The 23,853-nt window shown below is 37.4% G+C and overlaps 2 protein-coding genes across 6 annotated transcripts in view; both read left to right on the top strand.

Moving 5' to 3' along the window:
• Positions 1 to 13,489, top strand: part of thsd7ba (thrombospondin, type I, domain containing 7Ba) — a 320,311-nt gene extending 306,822 nt beyond the window's left edge. Inside the window, exons 27-31 of one of the 4 annotated variants that reach the window (XM_048193226.1) lie at positions 975 to 1,070; positions 7,231 to 7,313; positions 8,094 to 8,286; positions 10,637 to 10,757; positions 12,600 to 13,489. In XM_048193226.1, coding sequence (XP_048049183.1) covers positions 975 to 1,070; positions 7,231 to 7,313; positions 8,094 to 8,286; positions 10,637 to 10,757; positions 12,600 to 12,684 — 578 coding nt within the window. In that variant the 3' untranslated portion in view covers positions 12,685 to 13,489. Of the gene's footprint in view, positions 1 to 974; positions 1,071 to 1,250; positions 1,498 to 7,230; positions 7,314 to 8,093; positions 8,287 to 10,636; positions 10,758 to 12,599 lie in introns of those variants that run through there. The other 3 variants (XM_048193227.1, XM_048193228.1, XM_048193229.1) reach the window with 3 other exon arrangements.
• A 5,030-nt stretch (positions 13,490 to 18,519) lies between these two features.
• hnmt (histamine N-methyltransferase) lies at positions 18,520 to 23,583 on the top strand. Of its 2 annotated transcripts, none has more exons than XM_048193223.1 (8): positions 18,520 to 18,668; positions 19,373 to 19,534; positions 19,682 to 19,734; positions 19,848 to 19,955; positions 20,050 to 20,180; positions 20,294 to 20,387; positions 21,915 to 22,259; positions 22,529 to 23,583. In XM_048193223.1, exons 2-8 carry the CDS (start codon positions 19,377 to 19,379, stop codon positions 22,624 to 22,626), a joined length of 987 nt encoding a protein of 328 aa, XP_048049180.1. In that variant the 5' UTR covers positions 18,520 to 18,668; positions 19,373 to 19,376; the 3' UTR covers positions 22,627 to 23,583. The 2 variants fall into 2 exon arrangements, with proteins under 2 accessions (XP_048049180.1, XP_048049181.1); XM_048193224.1 differs by having other exon boundaries at positions 18,521 to 18,668; positions 21,915 to 22,264; positions 22,533 to 23,583.
• Positions 23,584 to 23,853: the final 270 nt, after the last annotated feature.

Below are 23,853 nucleotides of genomic sequence, written 5' to 3'. Positions count from 1 at the left end.
CAGAGATGTTCAGACAACACTGTCTGAACAAATGAATCACATTTCATCATTTACAAAATGACAATGCAGTGAGTCAGTTCCAAAGATCGGATTTTAAAACTAAATTGGATTTGTGTGTAATGTGAACAGAGCCTAGTTATCCAGTGGAGCTCTGTGAGGGAATTTTCCAGAAAGGAAAATATGTAAATCAATATTGATCAAGCTTATCAAATATTGTAGTAGGTTTTTTGCTAGTATTTATGCACCCATACCCAGATGATTGTTGTCAGTTATATATATATATATATATATATATATATATATATATATATATGTATATATGTATATATAAATATATTAAGCAGCACAACTGTTTTCCACATTGATAATAATAAATGTTTTTTGAGCAGCAAATCATCATATTAGAAAGATTTCTGAAGGATCAAGTGACACTGAAGACTGGAGTAATGATGCTGAAAATTTAGCTTTGACATCACAGGAATAAATTACATTTTAAAATATTTTCAAATAGAAAATGGTCATTTTGAATTGTAATATTAGTGTTTTACTGATTTTTGATCAAATAAATGCAGCCTTGGTGAGCATAAGAAACTTCTTTCAAAAACATTATAAAAACGTACTGACCCCAAACTTTTGAATGGTAGTGTATATGATAAAACGTCATATTATAATCTTTCTGATCATTAGTAATGTTAATTTTGAATCTGTTGGACTGCTGCTATTAAACTTTTTCAAAAACACTATTAGTCCTAAGTCCATGTTAGTGGGTCTTAGTGCAGTCATGCTTGCTCAAAAAGTTCTGTGTTTGTATTTGTGTGTGTGTGTGTGTGTGTGTGTGTGTGTGTGTGTGTGTGTGTGTGTGTGTGTGTGTGTGTGTGTGTGTGTCAGTATATAATGTCTACTTTTGGCTATTATCACACCTGACTGCCCAGTGCAAACCTAATGAGTGTCTTTCTCACTCTGTGGGGCTGCAGGAGGGAAATGTCATAGTTACGAGTGGAGGACCAGTGCCTGGAATGACAACGAAAGATCAGTGTGGTGCCAGCGGTCTGATGGGGTCAATGTGACAGGTAGCCCACCTCTTACATTGAGACTGAGAGAATGACAAATATTCTGCACTGACTTCACTTATGGAAAGATAATCAAAAGACCTGCCGACTCCACATGACCGAAAATCTATAGACTGTAAAAATCCTGTCATTTACCCGTCCTCATGTCATGCCAAACCTGTATGCTGTTATTTTTTACAGTGGAACAAAAAGGTGACTTTTTGAAGACTTCTTGATCTTCATACTTGTATGGTTCATAGTGACCAGAGACTGTCAAACTCCAAAAAGGAGGAGAAAAGAATCATAAAGGTTCTTGTGCACTGCATTCACACTGCATTCCAGGTCTTCTGAAGCCTTGCAATAGTTTAAAGGTAGGGTAGGCAATTTCGGAGCGGCTAGCAATCGCACGCTAGCTAGTGATGTGTCGTTCTTGAACGATTCGTTCATTTTGAACGAATCTTTAATGTGACTCGGGAAGAACGAGTCGTCTCGGGGGGTGATTCGTTCAGTCGCGCATGTGCAATATTCTACAGGTTCTGTACTGCTAGAAGTAGTTCAATTGATTACCTGAGTCTTTCGGGTTTTGAGTCGTTCAATCACGTGACAGATACGCTAGTTGAGCCGGAAAGAGAATTGATTTCTTTTTATGAGTCTTTCGGGTTTTGAGTCGTTCCTTAATCACGTGACAGACCGGAAAGAGAATTGATTAGTTCTTTTTATGAGTCTTTCGGGTTTTTGAGTCGTTCCTTAATCACGTGACAGACCCATACACTAAGCCAATGCATTCTGAGCCGGAAAGAGAATTGATTAGTTCTTTTTATGAGTCTTTCGGGTTTTTGAGTCGTTCCTTAATCACGTGACAGACCCATACACTAAGCCAATGCATTCTGAGCCGGAAAGAGAATTGATTAGTTCTTTTTATGAGTCTTTCGGGTTTTTGAGTCGTTCCTTAATCACGTGACATACCCATACACTATGCTGTGTGACCCAAGCACATTATATTTATTAGTAAATAACGTTAACTCTCCAGTTTTGTTTGAGTTTGTGTTACAACTGTTAAAGCTGAAGTTATCATAACCTTGATGTTTTAAACTAACATTAATAATTCAAATTCAAAATGTTATTTGCTTTTAATTTATGTAATTATGTCCTTTTTGAGCAATCTTCTTATATTAGACCAATATGTCAAGTCTGCCTAGGAAAAGCAATTATTATAACAGCAAACTCAAAATTGGAGTAAAAATGAACAAACTAGGCTATAAATACTTTGTATTGTAGGCTTGGATTATTATATTATTATATAGCCTAGTGTTTATTTACAGATAGACAGTCAAAAAGATAAATTAATCAATATTTTATTTATAACAGGGCTTTATTTATTTATAATAACACACCACAGATCCTCAAGAAACAGTAACAAAAACAGTGACAGAAATGTCAGAAAGACTCATGAAGAGAACTAATCAATTCTCTTTCCGGCTCAGAATGCATTGGCGTAGTGTATGGGTCTGTCACGTGTTTAAGGAACGACTCAAAAACCCGAAAGACTCATGAAATGAACTAATCAATTCTCTTACCGGCTCAGACTGCATTGGTTTAGCATGGGACTGCCTGTCACGTCATTAAGGAATGACTTAAACCCGAAGACTTGTCAGACAAGAGGTGAGGTGAGCTTAATCAGCTTGTCATAAACTGAAGACCCAGGTAATGAATTAATAATTTCTGAATCTTATAGCATTGTAGTTTTGTATTGTTTGTAGTGGGATCAACGTTTGCATAAGTAGTAGATGTGTTGGGGAAGTAACACGTAACATTTTAATTACATTTTGCTAAAATGAAATAAATGAACGAAATGACTCGAAAAAAGATTCGTTCATTTTGTTGAACGAGACTCAAAAGTCCGAGTCAGTAAAATGATCCGAACTTCCCATCACTAACGCTAGCTTTGAAAGCATTAGATCCCAACCTCCCTTCAGAGTGCTCTCCAAAGCCACGCCTCGTCCAGTGCACATGACCGCTCAGGTCGTGCACAGCCAAAGCAGATTCAGCAAAGCGTCATAAGAGATGGCATTAAATGTTTCAAAGCACATAACATTATAATAATAATGAACGTAAACAACTTACAGAGCTCTTACTTGTACCACCTGACTGCTCTAGATTGATTTGGCATTGATATTGTTGACATAGAAACGCATAAATCCAAGTCTGAGGACGTGAACAGCTCCGGGTAGAACGTCACGGGGTTGCCATCTCGTAATTGCGGTTATGGCATGGCGTGAACACAGATTAAGCTCGTTGTTTTGGTTCAGGAGGAACTGGAAAAGGTGACTGCTGTTTGTTTGCTGCGCTCTGTGACTGATTGAACGAACATTTTTTGGTCCTGAGACTTCCACAGACTATATATGTACATTTTTTAAATTTATACCCTTTTATCATTGATTGCTATCAGGATGTGAAGATAGTTTCAACCTGAATAACAAAAAGTGTTTATGAAAAAAACCTTTAATGAGGTTAACAGACCAAAATTTGAATCATTATTCTCTGATAATCCTCCCAATCTGTTACAGCTCTCAAATCAAATACTGCATTGGTGAAACAGGTTGTTCACTACTATTCAAATGTTTTTGGGCAGTGAGAGGATTTTTTAGAAAGATGCTGTATTTATACTTTTAGCATTAGAATGCATTTTTATACAGATGCATTAAATTGATCAAAAGTGACAGTAAAGACATTTACTGTATAATGTTATAAAAATATATTTCAAATTTCTATTTGAAATAAAATGCTTTTGAACTTTCATTCCATCAAAGAATCCTAAAAAAATGTATAACTTTTTCCACAAAAATATTAATCAGCACTGTTTTCAACATTGATAATAATAAGAAATGTTTATTTAGCAGCATATTAGAATGATTTCTGAAGGATCATGTGACACTGAAGACTGGAGTAATGATGCTGAAAATTCAGCTTTGCCAACACAGGAATAATTTACATTTTAAAATGTATTAAAATAGAAAGCATTTATTTTAAGTTGCAATAATATTTCACAATTTTACCATGTTTACTGTACTTTTGAGCAAATAAATGCAGCCTTGGTGAGCATAAGAGACCTCTTTGTTTCTCAAACAAAGTTATCATATGGCTTTGAAGACTTGGAATAAAGTGTACAAGTCATATAGACTTTATTGTACTTTTACTTCCTCTTTGGAGCTTGACAGCCACTACTCTTGTTGAATGGAAAAGATAAGATACATTCTCCTCAGAGAGAATGTTTCAGTGAGAAAATAACAGCATGAGGGTAAATTATGACAGGTTTTTTTTTTGTTTTGTTTTGTTTTTTGGACATGATTAATCCCATTTAACCCTAAAAGCAGAATGGTAGGCTAAAAATTTGTGGTAGTAGCAGTAATTTATTGTCATTCCAAAACATGCAGTACATGAAAGGAACAAAATTTCGTACTCAGTTTCCGGCAATACATAAGATACAATTATGGCAAACATAAGATAACAACATTAATAATAGTAATAATAGAATCAAATAATCTGCAATATTATTTTAAACTATATATATATATATATATATAAAATAATACATAAAGACCTATTTATATACAGTGCTCAGCGTAAATGAGTACACCCCCTTTGAAAAGTAACATTTGAGTAACATTCATCTCAATGAACACAAATACAATTTCCAAAATGTTGACAAGACTACGATTTATATAACATCTGTTTAACTTATAACATGAAAGTAAGGTTAGTAATATAACGTAGAGAACAAAATTTTCAGTTTTACTCAAATTAGGGTGATGCAAAAATGAGTACACCCCACTGAAAGTCTCTGGAGCAAAGCTAAATTTTAGAGTACAAATGTCTAATTTAACAAGAATTCAACCACAGATGAGTCTAATTATTCATTACACAGGTGTTCAGCAGACAATTGACTATAAAAGGGTGTTAAAACCCCTTCCCATTTCATGCTGTCAGCAATGGCACCACATGGAAGAGAAATGTCACAAGACCTGATAAAGAAAATAATTTCTTTACACCAGAAAGGTGAAGGCTACAAGAAAATTAGCAAAGCTTTACTTATCAGTCTGTAGTAAAAGTGGTACAAAAATTTTAAAAAGATGGAACTGCAACCATCTCACAGAGACGTCCAGGTCATCCATGGAAGTTAACACCTCGACAGGAGTGTCTTCTGATGAGAAGGGTTGAAGTAAATCGGCATGCAATTTCACTGCAGTTTTCTAAAGGAGTAGAAAGCCAAACTGGGGTGACTATTTCCCGTGACACAATATGGCGTACACTGCAGAGGATTGGCATGCATGGGTGCTGTCCATGAAAGAAGCCTCTCCTAAAGCCCAGGCACAAAAAAAAAAACACCTAGAGTTTGCCAGGCCCCATGCTGACAAAGATGAAGACTACTGGGACTCTATACTCTGGAGTGACGAGACCAAGACAAATGTTTTTAGAACTGATGGCTTCAAAACTGTATGGCGTCACAAAGGTGAGGAATACAAAGAAAAATGCATGGTGCCTACAGTGAAACATGGTGGTGGCAGTGTCCTTATGTGGGGCTACATGAGTTGCCGCTGATGTCGGGGAGCTGCATTTCATTGATGGCATCATGAATTCACAGATCATGAATTCAAAGATGCCACCATCACTGCATGCCCTTGGTTGTCGTACACTTTTCCAACATGACAATGATCCTAAATGCACATCTAAGGCCACTGTTGGATTTCTGAAGAAGAACAGGGTGAAAGTGATTCAGTGGCTCCTGATCTGAACCCAGTCGAACACCTATGGGGAATTCTGAAGAGACAAGTTGAGCATCACTCTCCATCCAGCATCCGGTCTATAAAAGAGGTCATTCTCAAATAATGGAAAAAGATAGATGTTGCAAAATGTCCCCAACTTGTTTATTCCATGCCTAGAAGACTTGATGCTGTCATTAAAAATCATGAAGGCCATACAAAGTACTAGATGTTGTAGTTTTTGTTGTGGGGTGTACTCATTTTTGCATCACCCTAATTTGAGTAAAACTGAAAAATGTGTAATGTAAGTTATATTATTAACCTTACTTTCATGTTATAAGTTAAACAGATGTTATATTAAATTTAGTCAACATTTTGGAAATTGTTTTTGAGTTCATTGAGATATTGTTTAAAATGTTACTTTTCAAAGGGGATGTACTCATTTACACTGAGCACTGTATAATGACCTCCACTTACACACCAAATGCTAAAATAAGCCTAAAATTAAGACTAAAACCAATTCATCAGTGTAACAATGTGCGAGTAACATTTATTGTTAGTACAGTCTTCACACTTTGGAGTACAGTTTAACCTTTAATGAAGCACTATGACGTAGAGTTCAGTCTTACCGCTTCTGGAAAGAAGCTATTTCTTAGCCTGATGGTTCTGGCCCTAATGCTGCGCAACCTTCTTCCTTGAAGGGACAGTGGAAAAAAGACCATTTTCTGGGTGAGCAAAGTCCCTCATACCTTCTGCATCTGATGTTACAGATGACAAAATGTGCTTGATGATTTTCTGGGCAGACTTGCCCTCTGCAGTATACCCCCCTACCACCACACATTGATATAGGAGGTGAGGACACTCTCCACCATACATCTGTAGAAGGAGTTGAGGATTGAAATGCCAAGGCCAGCATGCTTTCAATGTGGCATACTTTGTCTAGGACAGTTTTATAGCACATTTAACATTATCCCTATTCTCTTCCTCCATTCCAACAGACGTCATCAATAAATGCTTGTCTTAAAAGGGAACAATATAAATGTTATAAAACATTGTTTGATTGTGGCGAAATAAACACACTCCAGATGGCAAGCTTTCACTTGAGCATTTAGAGTGAGAAGGCTTTCGGGCTGCACGAAGGGCTGTAAATAACAGAGAAAGGTGATCTTATCTGAGTACGGAATCGTCTCGGGCAAATATAAGCTGTGAGAGGTAATCTCTTCTGCTTGAGAAAAGCCCGAACCCAGAGAATTAGTCTCTGATGTTTTGACATGTAATTTTCTATTCCAAAATTACAATCTTCACTGATTGATCAGAAGCTGTGATGGGTTCTTTAAGCCATTAATCAGGTGTGACAGCACTTTTATCTGGCTATCAATAGGGAAATGGCAATAATTACCTCTGTTGTTTCCTGTTGAAAGGGGGCTGCTTTCCACAGAACCGGCCAACCACTGTGCGGCACTGTCACCCTCCCTGCACCAAACCCTTCTCCCACTGCAAGCAGGTAAACACTGTCCTGTGTGCAAAGATATCATCCTGTATTTGTGACAATTTGTGCTTCCAGCAGAATAATTATTTGGTGTGATGTGGTTTGAGGCTTTAATAACGTCCATACTTATCCCAAACCCTAAACCTACTCTTAAAAACAATGCAAATATAGCGTTGGTAGCACAATCTGAGTGAGTAGCATTATTCGGATCTATTTGCACATTAAACCACTATGTAAATAAGACAAAACAAGAAAAAAAAAATCCATCTTATGACCTGTAGTTATTAGTTTACTCATGAAGGAAGGCATTTTAGGCATGTGCATAATTTGCATAATTGCTTCAAATAGAGGACAAAAATATCACACTCACAAAACTGTACATTGACTGCCACTTGCAGTGCACTGAATGCAACTACATGCAGTGTATTCCATGCCGTCACATTTATAAAATATAGATTTTGCCTTAAAGGAATATTTCAAGATTCAATAGAAGTTCAGTCGAAAGCATTTGAAAAGATTAGTGAATTTTTTTAAAGTAAAATCATGTTAACAGATTATGTTTATATCTTGTGGCTTTACTAAACAGTGAGTGTTTTAATGTCTATAGATTGGCCTTATTCACTTTAATTGTAAGTTCCTCACTATAACCAGATTTTTTGCTTTTGTATGTAAAGGAGGGATGAATTGAAATGAACTTTTGTGCTAATCAACATTATGCCACTGTCGTTTGATCTTAAGTTTCATCGAAGTATTCCAGTGTGTACAGTGTCTCACAGTGATACATGTCTGTTTCAGAGCGGCGTGTGTGGCTGCGAGAAGGGCTACACTGAAGTAATGACCACACATGGATTTCTGGATTACTGCACCAAGACCCCAGGTGCTGACAACAAGAAGGCAGATGTGAAGACCAGCTCGGGAAGATTAAAACCAGGCACCACTCAGATCCAGGACTTCTTCGGCGAGTGGTCCCTGCAGCCGCTCGGCCCAGGTATTTGAAATGCAGATCAACACCAGGCTGATGTGGGCCAGCGGAGTGTGGCTTTGAGTTATAGCAGAATCGCTGGACGCCTTTATGAGACCCCAGATACAGGCTGATGTAGAACTCTGTTTAATGCCTCAGTGTTTATGCCCTATTGGAGCTATGAGAAAAGCTGCATTGGACAGAGTCTCATAACAGTGTGATTTGTATTGCCCGTAACTTGACAGACAGAGTTGCTTTATTGCTGGCTAGAGGCCATTTCTGATTAGAACTGAATTTAGCGGCCTGTGGTACAACAACTGTGTGCCATCAGGTTAGCAGTAGGTGTGGGTTCCAGATGGAGGGCAGCTCTGTTATCTGCAAAACAAACTTATGTTATTAAATATAAAATGTATTCTATGAATAAATCTATATAGCAGGACTCAAACCTGCCCGGAGCACAACCACGCTGCATGTCGGAGTGCTGCCCACAAGGCTACTGGCTTATTTTAATGTATTATAATATAATATATTTTCTTAAATATATTTTGCATTATATTATGAACATATGTTGAATTTACATCAACTACTGATTTAGACCTATGCTGTAATGTTTGTTAATAACTTATTAAACCAGGGGCATTCAAACTCAGCAATACCATGAGGGACCCGCCAAATATTGTTTGATCTACAACTAAGTTGGTGTAAAAATTAAAATAAACATTAACATTCAAAAGTTTGTAGATTTTTAATGGTTCTGCTCACCAAGGCTACATGAAAAAATACAATAAAAAACTGTAATGTTGTGATATACACAGATCAGGCATAACACTATGACCACCTTCCTAATATTGTTTTGGTCCCAACTTTTGCTGCCAAAACAGCCCAGACCCGTCGAGGCATGGACTCCACTAGACCCCTGAAGGTGTGCTGTGGTATCTGGCACCAAGATGTTAGCAGCAGATCCTTTAAGTCCTGTAAGTTGTGATGTGGGGCCTCCATGGATCGGACTTATTTGTTCAGCACATCCCACAGATGCTCCATTGGATTGAGATCTGGGGAATTTGGAGGCCAAGTCAACACCTCAAACTCGTTGTTGTGCTCCTCAAGCCATTCCTGAACCATTTTTGCTTTGTGGCAGGGCACATTATCCTGCTGAAAGAGGCCACAACCACCAGGGATTACCATTTCCATGAAAGGTAGGTAATACGTGCCAAAGTAACATCCACATGGATGGCAGGACCCAAGGTTTCCAGGCAGAATATACGCTTGCCTATTTTTCCTGCTTCTAACACATCAACAAGGACAAAACAGGTGCTGTAATGAAGAGATAATCAGTGTTATTCACATCACCTGTCAGTGGTCATAATGTTATGCCTGATCGGTGTATTATTACAATTTAAAATAAATATTTTCTTTTTTAAAGTATCTTAAAATGTAATTTATTCCTGTGATGTCAAAGCTAAATTTTCAGCATCGTTACTCCAGTCTTCAGTGTCACATGATCCTTCAGAAATCATTCTAATGCAGTCTGATAACTGTCTGAACAATCTGAACAATTTGCTTAATATTTTTGTGGAAACCATTATATATTTTTCCATGATATTAGGATTCTTTGGTGAATATCAAGTTTAAAAGAACAGTATTTATAGAAATATGTTATAAAATTAATAATGTCTTTACTAGTACAAACAAAATACTGACTCCAAACTTTTGAATGGTAGTGTACATTAAATAAATAATAACTTCAAACAAAACAAATAGTTGAGCTATTTTTCATAATGTCTTATTGTCAGTGTTTCATTTTCAACTTAAATTGAATACAATTTACAATTACAGTACATTAAACATCAGTAATGGCTTTGCAATTTAAGGATCGTTACAAAGTAACATGGTCTTTTACGCATTTTATAAACCAGACTAACAATGCAACGCTCAGAATTATACAATTATGCAACAGAAGGTCCTTGCTCCATCTCTGTATTCACCAGGGGGGTTCTTTGCCTGAATTAAAGTTATTATAAAGTGTTGCAAAACTTAGCAAGATGATCTTTTCCAGAGAGTAGTTTTTGCATCATCCATTGTGTGAGTCTCAAAGGCTTTAGGTCTGTTGCTAAAGGAAAAGCTCTCTGTGCAGCTCATCAGACTGATGTCTTTTGTCTTTCATCTGAAAGATGTGTTCTGAGACCTTGTCATATCAGTTATACAAGCATCTTAATGGCTCTATGACATGCACCTCATTCTTTCCTCTGAACTGTGAATGGAAGATGGTGAAACAGTTTCTTCAGGTACATTGTCACCAGAGTGAATGTGCCATCTGTTACTGCTGCAACAGGCTCCTGTGCGGAAGCAATAAAAATGATGTTCCTATATATTTCAGTGGTGATCACAACCCTGTTTTCTGATCACGCAGATGGAAGAATAAAGCTGTGGGTCTATGGGTTAACAGCCGGCGGATTCATTCTCATATTATTAATAATTGCTGTGGCCTTTCTGTTTTGGTATGTATGCTGTCAAATTAACACACTCATCAATGAATGGAAAGACAATAGCTGTTTGAAAACAGTCTGTGATTCTGGTTAATGACAGAAATTACACACTATTGACTATATTGATTTTATTAGTCTCACTTATCATAACTTGTTGCTGCCATCTAGTGGTACCATGTAGAAGTACAATAGAGGGCAGCAGTATATACAGGTGCTGGTCATATAAATAGAATATCATCAAAAAGTTGATTTATTTCACTAATTCCGTTCAAAAAGTGAAACTTGTATATTATATTCATTCATTACACACAGACTGATATATTTCAAATGTTTATTTCTGTTTTGATGATTATAACTGACAACTAAGGAAAATCCCAAATTCAGTATCTCAGAAAATTAGAATATTACTTAAGACCAATACAAAGAAAGGATTTTTAGAAATCTTGGCCAACTGAAAAGTATGAACATGAAAAGTATGAGCATGTACAGCACTCAATACTTAGTTGGGGCTCCTTTTGCCTGAATTACTGGAGCAATGCGGCGTGGCATGGAGTCGATCAGTCTGTGGCACTGCTCAGGTGTTATGAGAGCCCAGGTTTTCTGATAGTGGCCTTCAGCTCTTCTGCATTGTTGGGTCTGGCATATCGCATCTTCCTCTTCACAATATCCCATAGATTTTCTATGGGGTTAAGGTCAGGCGAGTTTGCTGGCCAATTAAGAACAGGGATACCATGGTCCTTAAACCAGGTACTGGTAGCTTTGGCACTGTGTGCAGGTGCCAAGTCCTGTTGGAAAACGAAATGTGCATCTCCATAAAGTTGGTCAGCAGCAGAAAGCATGAAGTGCTCTAAAACTTCCTGGTATATGGCTGCGTTGACCTTGGACCTCAGAAAACAGAGTGGACCAACACCAGCAGATGACATGGCACCCCAAACCATCACTGACTGTGGAAACTTTACACTGAACCTCAAGCAACGTGGATTGTGTGCCTCTCCTCTCTTCCTCCAGACTCTGGGACCCTGATTTCCAAAGGAAATGCAAAATTTACTTTCATCAGAGAACATAACTTTGGACCACTCGGCAGCAGTCCAGTCCTTTTTGTCTTTAGACGCTTCTGACGCTGTCTGTTGTTCAAGAGTGGCTTGACTCAAGGAATGCGACAGCTGAAACCCATGTCTTGCATACGTCTGTGCGTAGTGGTTCTTGAAGCACTGACTCCAGCTGCAATCCACTCTTTGTGAATCTCCCCCACATTTTTGAATGGGTTTTGTTTCACAATCCTCTCCAGGGTGCGGTTATCCCTATTGCTTGTACACTTTTTTTCTACCACATTTCTTCCTTCTCTTCGCCTCTCTATTAATGTGCTTGGACACAGAGCTCTGTGAACAGCCAGCCTCTTTTGCAATGACCTTTTGTGTCTTGCCCTCCTTGTGCAAGGTGTCAATAGCCATCTTTTGGACAACTGTCAAGTCAGCAGTCTTCCCCATGATTGTGTAGCCTACAGAACTAGACTGAGAGACCATTTAAAGGCCTTTGCAGGTGTTTGAGTTAATTAGCTGATTAGAGTGTGGCACCAGGTGTCTTCAATATTGAACCTTTTCACAATATTCTAATTTTCTGAGATACTGAATTTGGGATTTTCCTTAGTTGTCAGTTATAATCATCAAAATTAAAAGAAATAAACATTTGAAATATATCAGTCTGTGTGTAATGAATGAATATAATATACAAGTTTAATTTTTTGAATGGAATTAGTGAAATAAATCAACTTTTTGATGATATTTTAATTATATGACCAGCACCTGTACATTAAATTGAATTGATTTTTCTTTTTCTCCCCTTCTTTTTTGACAGCAACAAACCGTCCAAACAGAGTAAAAGTGCATCTCCACCATCGAAGCCCTTGACTCTGGCCTATGATGGGGATGTGGACATGTGATCAAGCCCTCTGTGGCTGTACATTCGAAGCACAAGCTGGACTACGTGCAACATTTTAAAATGTTCATCTTTCCAAGGCACCCTTTGGATTTCCCAAAAAAAAAAAAAAAAAAAGAAAAAAAGAAGAGAGACAAGGAGTAACAGACATAAAATTTGCAGCATACACAAAGCGTTGTGTGAGACTGCTAAGACAAAGGTTTTGGATCGGTGGTTGTTGTGAAAATTGTGACATTTAAAGAGAGTGCGAGACACAGCTGACATTCCACGGACCAGATGGAGGACTTTGACATTTTCTTGCCGTGATTTTTCTTACATCATAAAAAAAAAGAGGAGAAAAGAACACAAGTTCAAGTTGTGCCGAATCTATGTATCAGTCGCGTTAAAAGCCTAGTTCACCCAAAAATGAAAATGGTCATCATTTACTCAAGATCATGTTGTACCAAACCTGTCAGTGAAATGAACGGACTAGTCCAGTTTGAGAAATGATTCAGTCTGTATCAATCAATTCATTGAAAAGAGATTACTCAAAAGAACTGTTTGTTCAAGAATGTCAATTTGAATGTCAAGATTTGCAGTGAATAATGACTTAAATTGCACACAAAGTTATGGCATGATTGAGAAGACTTGGAATATAGTGCAGAAGTTGTAATTGTATTATTCCATAATAATAATACTTTCATTATGCTTTTAAAGTACTTCCTTTTTTAAGCTTAAAGGGTTAGTTCACCCAAAAATGAAAATTCTGTCATTTATTACTCACCCTCATGTTGTTCCACACCCGTAAGACCTTCGTTCATCTTCAGAACACAAATTAATATATTTTTGATCAAATCTGATGGCTCAGTGAGGCCTGCATTGCCAGCAAGATAATTAACACTTTCAATGCCCAGAAAGCTACTAAAGACATATTTAAAACAGTTCATGTGACTGCAGTGGTTCAACCATAAAGGGGGTGTAATGCTATTTCATGTATTCTGACTTATGTACACTGTTAAAGAGTTGCATTCTCATGCTAAACATGGCCAAAGTTTCAAAACAGGAGTTGGATGTATTTCTGTGCCAAATACACTACTTCCGGTTTCAGAACGGGTTTCTGAGGGTTTTTTTCGAGTATGGCCTGTATGATGTCAAAAAAGAGCAGAATTCCTTGTATAGGCACTTCTCCCTGATAAGAGTGTGCACACATCACCCAGAACAAGAGCAAGAGCGTTTCGATCGGGATACGGAAGCCAAGAGATTTTTCAACAGTGGCTGTGTCCCAATTCAGGGGCTGCACCCTTTGAAGGCTGCATACATCATTGAGGCAGTCTCATTTTAAAAAACAAGCGTTAGATTGCAACGTAAGAAAGAAATTACGGTTACTTTTTCTTAAATATGACATCCTTGATGAAGTATTCAGCCTTCAAACGCGACCTCCGGAGGACGCAGCCTCTGAAATGAGATGCAGCTCCTGTCACCGAAGGAGTGTGTTTTTGGTTGTGAGGGAAAGATTACCTTTTTCAGCTTCCCAAAGAACTCAGCATTAAGGGAACAGAGGATGAAGTTTGTTTTTCCGGGGCAGCAACAGAGTTGTGCACGTATGTTTGTTTGTTCCCTGTGATTTTGGTGATGAATACTTTGTAAACAAGTCCCAGTTTGGTGCTGGATTTGCAGATCGCGGGTGGTGAGTAAAGCTGCATCAGATGTCTGTGTTTTGTTGGCAATCGGCGCGCAAGTGCATAAAATGTAAACATTTTGTTCCCTTTTCATTTATAATGATGTCATAGTTTGCAGACGATCTCTACACAGAAGCTGCGCGCACTCGTGATTCTTCAGCTCTGCCCATGGCACTGACGGCAGACACGCCTCCAGGCGCTCAGCTTTTTCGGAAAGACTCTTTTCAGCGTATCTATCTTTTATAAATATGATAAAACTAAAAACTTTTCGGAGATATGAAGGATGCATTGTTACTTTAGATGTTCTTTTGTGCTCCAGAAAAACAAAATAACGACTTTATTCAACAATATCTAGTGATGGGCGATTTCAAAACACTGCTTCATGAAGCTTCGAATAATCTTTTGTTTCAAATCAGTGGTTCGGAGCGTGTATCAAACTGCTAAAGTCACATAATTTCAGTAAACAAGGCTTCGATACGTCATAAGTGTTTCGAATGGTTCACCACTGGGGGGTGTGACTTTGGCAGTTTGATACATGCACTGAATCACTGATTCAAAACAAAAGATTCATAAAGCTTTGAAGATTCGTGTAGAAGTGTTTCAAAAACTCCCATCACTAGAAAATAGACAAAATAACAAAATAACGACTTTGAATAAAGTCATAATTTTGTTTTGTTTTTTGGCACACAAAGTATTTTCGCCGCTTTAAGGTTGAACCACTGCAGTCACATAAACTGTTTTAAATATGTCTTTAGTAGCTTTCTGGGCATCTGAAAGTGTTAATTATCTTGCTGGCAATGCAGGCCTCACTGAGCCATCAGATTTTATCAAAAATATCTTAATTTGTGTTCTGAAGATGAACGAAGGTTGTACGGGTGTGGAATGACATGAGGGTGAGGAATTAATGACAGAATTTTCATTTTTGGGTAATCTAACCCTTTAAAAGCTCCAGTCCCCATTCATTGTAAATGCATTGGCAATAACAACTAGTACATTATTAAAGTTTCTCCTTTTATGTTCCACAGATGAAATAAAATCACACAGGTTTGGAACAACTTAAGGGTGACTAAATGATGACAGAATTTTCATTTTTGCGTGAACTATCCCTTTAAGGCGATGTGACTTTTTAACAGAGAACGAGAAAAGACTGATGTGTTATGCACTATATTAGTGCTTAGTCATTCTTTAGTTTCCTGTTGATTTGTGTTCAAACAGATTTTCTAGTGTTTTTTCATTGTGATGCAAGGACTTTGCTGTAAACTGTTGTTTTCGTGTTGAATGTCTCTGAACGTGTGTACCAAACCAAAACGCAGCTCATTTAGACACCCCGAGAGGTTAAGGTGATGATCTGCCCGTGCGCTTCTTCAGCACACCTCAGTTTGACCTTTAACCTCTGTCTAGCAGCTGAAAAATTGATGAGGTCTGCTCCAACACCAGCGGATAATGAACTGTGTTCCTGTGACGCACAGAAAGGCTTTTGAAAGCTGCCACCTGCAATATCCTGCGGTTAGGGGAACTCATTTAGCACAGATACAGTGGACCAATGCGTTTATGTAGAGTCTGCATGAGCATTACACCGGGAGAGGTGCTTCAACGCTATGAATGTTCATCATTTTCAATGAAGTTCAGGTGCTGGTTCTGTATTTTAATAATATCCCTTCTTTTTGCTTTATTGACTGACTTCTTGCTGGCATAATTGTCTTTACTATCTGTTTTAAGACCTACAGTGTCAAGGTTCGCTTCGCTCCTTGTACTGCCACTTGAAAAACTTTTCCTAAATTTTAACGGTCCTCAGAACATAACTTGTGGTTTTTAGCTACGCGAGACCTCTGCTTCATGTGGTCTTACTCCACCGAAAGAATGTATTCTGTATGTGTTACATACCTGCACATGTATTTTTTTCTTCATTCTTTGATTCTGTTCATTTTGTCCCATCAGTGTTTCTGCTGCAGTACAGTACATGTGATATGTAAGTGCTGGCTGGTTAGTCTACAGAACAGAACCGTTCCAGTTCCTGTCTGTTTGAGATCCATCTGGACGATCTGCTGCTCAAAAGGCTTTGGCGTATTTCTAAATTACTCCACTGATGTGAGAAGCTAAAATGTGTATAGCTTATAATAGTTTTATTTATTTATTTTTTCAGGGCTTGCAGACAAACCCTGGAAAAAAGGCAATATATATATATATAAATATATTTATTTTGAAGCCCAATTGTGCGTGTGCATGCTGGATTGATTTTGTCATACACTGGATTATTCCAAAAGTGGCCTTGCATTTTTATGGAAACTTGCTCCTTTCGTGACAAAGTCAACAGTGTGTTTTGTTTGTTTGATTTTCTCGGTTTTATTTGTTGCCCCTTAGAACTGACTTGTTTACATGGCTTCTTCTTCTTCTTCTTCTTCTTCTAATATGTTCAGTATGCTCTCAGCACTATATACAGTTGCCTGTAAAACACTGACCTTTAGTTTACATAGTACTTTCTGTTTTAATTGTGTGAGTTGAAAGAAAATGCTAATAAATTGTGATACTCTGTGGGAAATGTTGTCGCTTGTTAATCTGCTTCAAAGATGCTTTGACAGAAATGATGTAAACATTGTGCTATGTCCTATAGACTCCCATTGTAAGTTCATTCCAGACACTTTTTTTGTCTTTTAAATCATACCTATTTAATTAACTAGCACACATTTAGTAAGAATGTCCTTATAAAACAATGTCTTCACCGTGCGGCCCATCAGATACTTCCATTCCAGGATGTTCAATCGTTTAAATCTTTTGTTTAATCAGTTTTTATTAGTAAAGCCTGTCATTTCTGTTCAAAGATGAGATGAATTTAAGTAGACTTGTCAGTGCCACCTAGGGGACACGTGTCTGGGCGGTGTGATTCTGTCAGGCTTAATTTTTCCATTAAGCCTTAATAATTCTGCAGAAGATTTCCCATGAATCTTTGTGGGTTCTCTCATTTTAATCATGAATTTCCATTCACCAGTAGCCAAATATGTTTAACAAAGTTTGACGTGATCAAACTGACTGAGGAGTGAAGTGGGAAAATTGCTTTATCTGTATCTTGTAATAAAGAAAATGGTAGAGGCAGATTGAAGTTATATCACTGATTTTTTGCCTTGTTCTCTTTCTGTTTATATTTCGATCAAAATAATGTGGCCCAGCCCAGATTAGAGTTGATTTAACCTTTACATTGATATAACTGATGTACCAAACGTACCATATAAACCTCCATTATTTACACAAAAGACGCTAAACTGTGTTTTGGCTTTAAGAAGGCATTATTGGCATTCAAGTTATTATATATATAATATTCTATTGTGTTTCTGTAGCATGAATTTTAATTAAATATTTTCTAGATCTTTTGGTGCTCAATCAACTTTAATGTTTATTTTTGTCTATTTCCAGACAAGTTCATTAACATGGATACACTGAATGAATGGATGCATTCATGAATGAGCAAGCAAATAAACAAATGAATTAATGTATTTGTATTTTAGGCCATATTTGTCATGCTTTTTTTTTTTTCTTCACAGCCATACTCTCAGGCATGACTTGCTCAATACTGATCTGCTTGTTATTATGTGACCTGGTTTAATAACATGGATTGAACACAAGTTGAGTGTTTTGGCAGGGGTGTCCAAACTCGGTCCTGGAGGGTCACTGTCCTGCAAAGTTTAGCTAGACTTGCCTCAACACGCCTGCCTGGAAGTTTCTAGTATGCCTAGTAAGAACTTGATTAGCTGGTTCAGGTGTGTTTAATTGGGGTTGGAGCTAAACTCTGCAGGATGATGGCCCTCCAGGAGCAGGAATGGACACCTCTGGTTTAGGGGAAATCATAATTTCACTTACATGGGTGTAAAGTGAGATTACACTGATGAACACAGGAGGGCAGCAATGAGCTGGGCAAGTTGTATCATTTCAGCTATTTTTGTTAAAGTGGCATATGCAGTCTATGGAAAATATATGGGAATAAAAAATGTACCCTGTATTGATTTTATTCAAAAATGTGTTGGTTAATAAAATAAATATTTGCTGGTGAACATCCTAATACTAAAACAAAAAGTAAGGGAGATAAGTTTTCAATTAAGGAAGTTTTCAGTTAAATTAGTCCCTATTGGGGGAAATGGAACAGAGATAAAAACTAATATAATTCAGCATATATTTCAGGATTTGTTTAATCTGAAATAAGCCCTGCGGCTTTAAGGAATAGGCGGGGCCTCCTTATAATGGGCGGGGCTGAATCTCTGTCTGGATGTGAGGTGGCCCAGCAGCGTCCCACCGGCAGTGTGGCAGACAGACAGCGTGATAATAAAGGATAGAAGTGAAGGTAAGCTGCTGCACACTTCTGCTTTCTCCGTGTTATTATTAGGCCTCTGATGCACAGAGAAAGCGTCGCATATCCAGTGTCAGTGACCTAGAGTGAGAAATAATGGTACGGTTGTAAAAATGGCAGCGAGTCAGTGAACCTGTTGATGAATAATAATCTCAACATGTTAACCTGAAGTGGCGCACAGGACGAAGATGTTATTATATGGCTGAGATTATACTCTTAATTAATGCATATTCATAAATGCAAAACGTGGCTTTTCATTCGTGCCGTCGAGTTGAGAATAGGATAATATACAGTTTGTTCTATACACTTCCCCTCTCAGTTTTAATGGCCATCAGATCACTGTTAATATGAAATATTCTTCCAGGAAAGTAACATGTCCTACATTCCATCTTAAAGTCTTAGTTCACCTAAAATAAACCTTAACTTTCTTTTTTGGCATAACATAAAAGAAGATGAGAGGTGAACGTTGACTTCCATTATATGTATATAAGAAAAAAAAAATATTATTTATGTATTTTTGGCAGACACTTTTATCCGAAGTGACTGCATGAGATTGCATTCAAGGTATAGATTTTATCAGTTCTTGCTTTACCTGTGAATTGAACCCATGACCTTGTCATTGCTAGAATTTCTCGAAATATCATCTCTGTTTCATTTTTGGGTGATTCTGAACTCATTCTATCATTCTAAAACACCAGTTGTATGTTTCAGCCAATGAAAACCATGGCAGCACCATTCAGATCACTTGTGGAAGATTATCCGAGATACCTCAAATCATTCGAGCTCTTTCTGGAGCGCTCCTCAGAGCACCAGTGCATGCAGGACTTCATTCATAATACACTACCAGACATACTGGCAAGGTGCTTTATCGTTCTTGATAAATATCATATTTTATTAATTTAGCCAGTCCTAGCTTTGTAATACAGAATGTGCCATCAGATTTAACAATGACAAGATATGATAATATTATCTTGCCCTTATTATATTCTCTCTCGCTCTCTCTGCAGCATTGGAGGGGGGAGACCCATCTTCAATGTACTAGGAGTAGGGAGTGGAGGAGGTATACTTTTAATAATAACTGAGTTATTAACATTCTGTTTATATCATCATTTCATATAGGCTATCAGATTTGAATACAGAGTTCTCAGTCATCCATATTCATCTCATTTCCAGGTGAGATTGATCTAGAGATGCTCACTCAGCTTCACCTGAAACATCCACATGTCAAAGTCAACAATGAAGTGGTGGAACCAAGCATTGACATGCTGCACAAGTATAAAGGTACCAATCATTTTATTGATGCTCATTTAAGATAATCATGTTACGACTTTTACTAACTCTACCAGTAAATAAAGAAATAATTCTTTCTGTTTAGTTCGGGTGTCGACCACTCCAGGTCTTGATCACATTAACTTTGCATGGAATAAGATGACAGCATCTGAGTTTGAAAAACACTGGCAAGAGAAAAACCCTGGGAAAAAGATGGACTTCATTCACATGATACAGGTTTTGACTTTTTCATTCATTTTACTTTAATTAAAGTTATGTTATTAAGGTCTGTGTATCAAACATGTTTTTTTTTAATGTTTGTAGAATATTAATATCAATCTGTTTAACAGATGCTGTACTATGTCAAAGATCCAGAGGCCACTGTCTCATTTTTTCGGAGTCTGCTAGAGAAAGATGGGAAACTCTTGATCATTCTGGTGTCAGGTACAGTTAGGGTTGGGAATCAAAAATCGATTCCAATTCTGGAATCGGATACTTAAGTTCAGGTATCGTATACTTTTTAGAAAATTCCAATTCCGCTTATGAATTCCTGTGTGCACATTTTAATGTGGGTTTAAACCATTCAAGCGCAAGAAGACATGAAAAGAGAACTTAATTTGGCACTCGGCATTGTTTTCTCGGCTGCACACGCATCCAGAGCGCGCGCACAAAAAGCCACCTCTCATACTGTATAGTGCGCAAATACTGAATTTAGTTCTCTTTCGCATCTTCTTGCACTTGAATGGAAAAATAAACAAAAAATTCTGTCAAAATATTCTCATAAACACAGTCGGGAATGTTTTTATGAATGTAAACAGTGAGAAAGAAAATGCAAGTGTAACAGTATATTGGATCTGTGCATTAGGACTTAAGGGATTAGTTCACTTTTTAAAATAAAAATTTCCTGATAATTTACTAACCCTAATGTCATCCAAGATGTTCATGTCTTTCTTTCTTCAGTTGAAAAGAAATTAAGGTTTTTGATGAAAACATTCCAGGATTATTCTCCTTATAGTGGACTTCAATGGCCTCCAAATGGTTGAAGGTCAAAATTAGTTTTAGTGCAGCCAGACCAGGAATAAGGGTCTTATCTAGCGAAACGATCGGCCATTTTCTAAAACAAATACAAGTGTATATGTTTTATAAACACAAATGATTGCCTTGCAAGTGGTTCCACCTTTCCACCTTCCGTATTCTTCAAAAAGCTTACGCTGTGTGTCCTACGCCTTCCCTATTCTACTTATGGAAAAAAATGGAACTGGCACTGCGTTCGTTCCGTAAGTTGAATAGGGAAGGCGTAGGACATACAGCGTAAGCTTTTTGAAGAATACGGAAGGCGGAAGCACTTGCAATGCAATCATTTGTTTATATAAAGCATATAGATTTGTAGTTTTTTTTAAGAAAATGGTCAATCGTTTCGCTAGATAAGACCCTTATTCCTCATCTGGTATCGTTTAAAGCCCTTTGAAGCTGCACTGAAACTAATTTTGACCTTCAACCATTTGGGGTCTATTGAAATACACTATAAGGAGAATAATAATGGAATGTTTTCATCAAAAACCTTAATTTCTTTTCGACTGAAGAAAGAAGGACATGGACATCTTGGATGACATGGGGCTGAGTAAATTATCAGGAAAAATTTTATTTGAAAGTGGACTAATCCTTTAAAGTGACAGCAGCCTAATAAACCTGCTGCTTCAGTAGATGCTCTGAGATCAAAACTTTGCTTTGGCTCACAGGCTAAACTCAATTATGCTTAGATTCAGAAAAAAATGGAGTGTAAAAACTGAAATTAAATTAATCAAAAACCTAAGTTCAATCAAAAACCATTGTTTGTGTATGTACTGGGTTTTAAATTTGTAGGGCAGTAGGGTCTAAAAGTCTGAAAAATGTTTCTGGATTTTACCCGTTTTTTCTTTCTTTCTGTTCTGTTAAGGAAAAAAATTACCATTTTGCTTCTGCTCTTTATAGGTGAGAGTGGATGGGGCAAATTATGGACGACCTTTAAAGAACAACTCTGTAACACTGAGATCAGCCAGTGTGTCACTACAGGAGATATAAAGACCTTCTTCGATTCTGAGGGCATCCCTTACCATAACTATGAGCTTGTGTCCCAGATGGACATCACAGAGTGCTTCACTGAGGGAGACCCGGTGGGAGAACTACTGCTGGATTTCCTTACCGAGGTGATAGAGTTCAGTAAGAATGCTCCTGAAGACCTGAAGAAAGGAGTGCTGGGCTTACTGAGACATCCTGATTGCAGTAAAGAGGTGAACGGCAGGATCGTGTTCAACAACAACCTGGGAGTATTAGTGGTTGAGCCATAGATCAGGGATGGGCAACTTCGGTCCTGGAGGGCCACTGTCCTGCAGAGTTTAGCTCCATCCCTGGAAAAAAAACTCACTTGCCTATGGCTTTCTACTAATCCTGAAGACCTTGATTAGCTGGTTCAGGTGTGTTTGATTAGGGTTGGAGCTAAACTCTGCTGGGCAGGTAAACAAATCCTCAGGCATTTATTCTGTAAGCATTAGCGTCATAGTTCTTGGCCACAAGTCATGCACACAAGTGGCCCTCCAGGACTGAAGTTGCCCATCCCTGCAGTAGCTTTATATCTCACCTCCACAAGACCTTTGCCGTTAATATTGAGTCTAATACAGTGGGTCATTGTCCACAACAATATTGAAAGGCCCCATGATTTTTCCAGTTATTCATGATTTACTGGATATGGATTAAGGATAAGGATTTTTAATCACAATTTCTAATTAATAAAATATTTTAGAATTTAGCATAACTAGAAAAATGTTTAATCATTACAAAGACATATGAAGTTGTAAGATTTTTTTAATATACATTTTTCAAGGTCTAGAAATCACACTTTTAAAATGAGTCTACCTCATATATATGTGTATTTTAACATTTTAGAAATTATCTGTTTCTGTACTGTTTTCAACAGATAATGAGAAAAGTAACATTTGCATATATTTTTAATGATTCTTTTAATAAGCCTTAAACTACGGTCTCCTCATTCAAGGTACCTGCTGTTCTAAAGCTTGTTGTAATATTGTATCAATCATATTGTTATGGGTGAACAAACAGGAAAAGGCAAACCATAGAGAACAATGCGGAGTTTAGCCTGCATCAACATCAAACAAAACTTTTTAAATGAAGGCCCATGTATTGTAGGTGACGGTTCATATTTGTAGAGACCTTGTAGCACAAACTCCAGTATGAGCAACTCTGTACATGCTTTGTGAAATTTGCCTGAGCAGCAAAGTACAACCCTTGTATATTGACTTATTAACTCATAGGGTCAAAGAGCTTATGATATTACTACAACAGTCTTTCATAAAAGAGATGAGATTGCATTGTTTGGTGACTAATTGTGTTGTTGCACCGTTTAATGCATAACCAGACAGGACAAAGGTTGTATAAATCTGTTTCAAGGTTAAAGATATGTGTACTTGAAACTGCTACTGCAAGTATGTTTTATTTGTTTACTGCCTGCAATGGGCCTGCCTTCTCTTTTGTGTTTGCTTACAGTATTATTGTAAAGTAACTTGAATAATGTTGTGTCTGCCAACATTTGTTGTATTTCTGTCTTATGTGACCACAAAACCTCACATTAAACTGATGTGAATAACTTTTGGAATGTCTTTTGAACCATATCCTGTACCAAAAATCCTTTTAAAAACATCACTGCACATTGAGTCATTTGTCTCTGATGAAATTCAGCCATGCTGTAAAACAAAGGTACAGTATAAGTTAAGACAAGTCTTGAAAATGTCAAGATCAGACACTACAGCCTTGTATCTGGAGGACATTGAGAGAGAGAGAGAGAGAGAGAGAGAGAGAGAGAGAGAGAGAGAGGTCTTTTATGACTGCAGAAACGACAGAATTTATCAGACATTAA

Source organism: Megalobrama amblycephala, linkage group LG6 (genome assembly GCF_018812025.1).
Source record: "Megalobrama amblycephala isolate DHTTF-2021 linkage group LG6, ASM1881202v1, whole genome shotgun sequence".
In the NCBI taxonomy this organism is placed as follows: domain Eukaryota; kingdom Metazoa; phylum Chordata; class Actinopteri; order Cypriniformes; family Xenocyprididae; genus Megalobrama; species Megalobrama amblycephala.
This window is presented reverse-complemented; position numbering and strand designations above follow the sequence as displayed.

Excerpts from the sequence above, each read along its gene's own strand:
- hnmt (XM_048193223.1), top strand. The coding sequence starts at position 19,377 with ATGTTTCAGCCAATGAAAACCATGGCAGCACCATTCAGATCACTTGTG. Across the intron at positions 19,535-19,681 it reads CTACCAGACATACTGGCAAG|CATTGGAGGGGGGAGACCCA; the intron begins GTGCTTTATCGT and ends CTCTCTCTGCAG. Across the intron at positions 20,181-20,293 it reads ACTTCATTCACATGATACAG|ATGCTGTACTATGTCAAAGA; the intron begins GTTTTGACTTTT and ends TCTGTTTAACAG.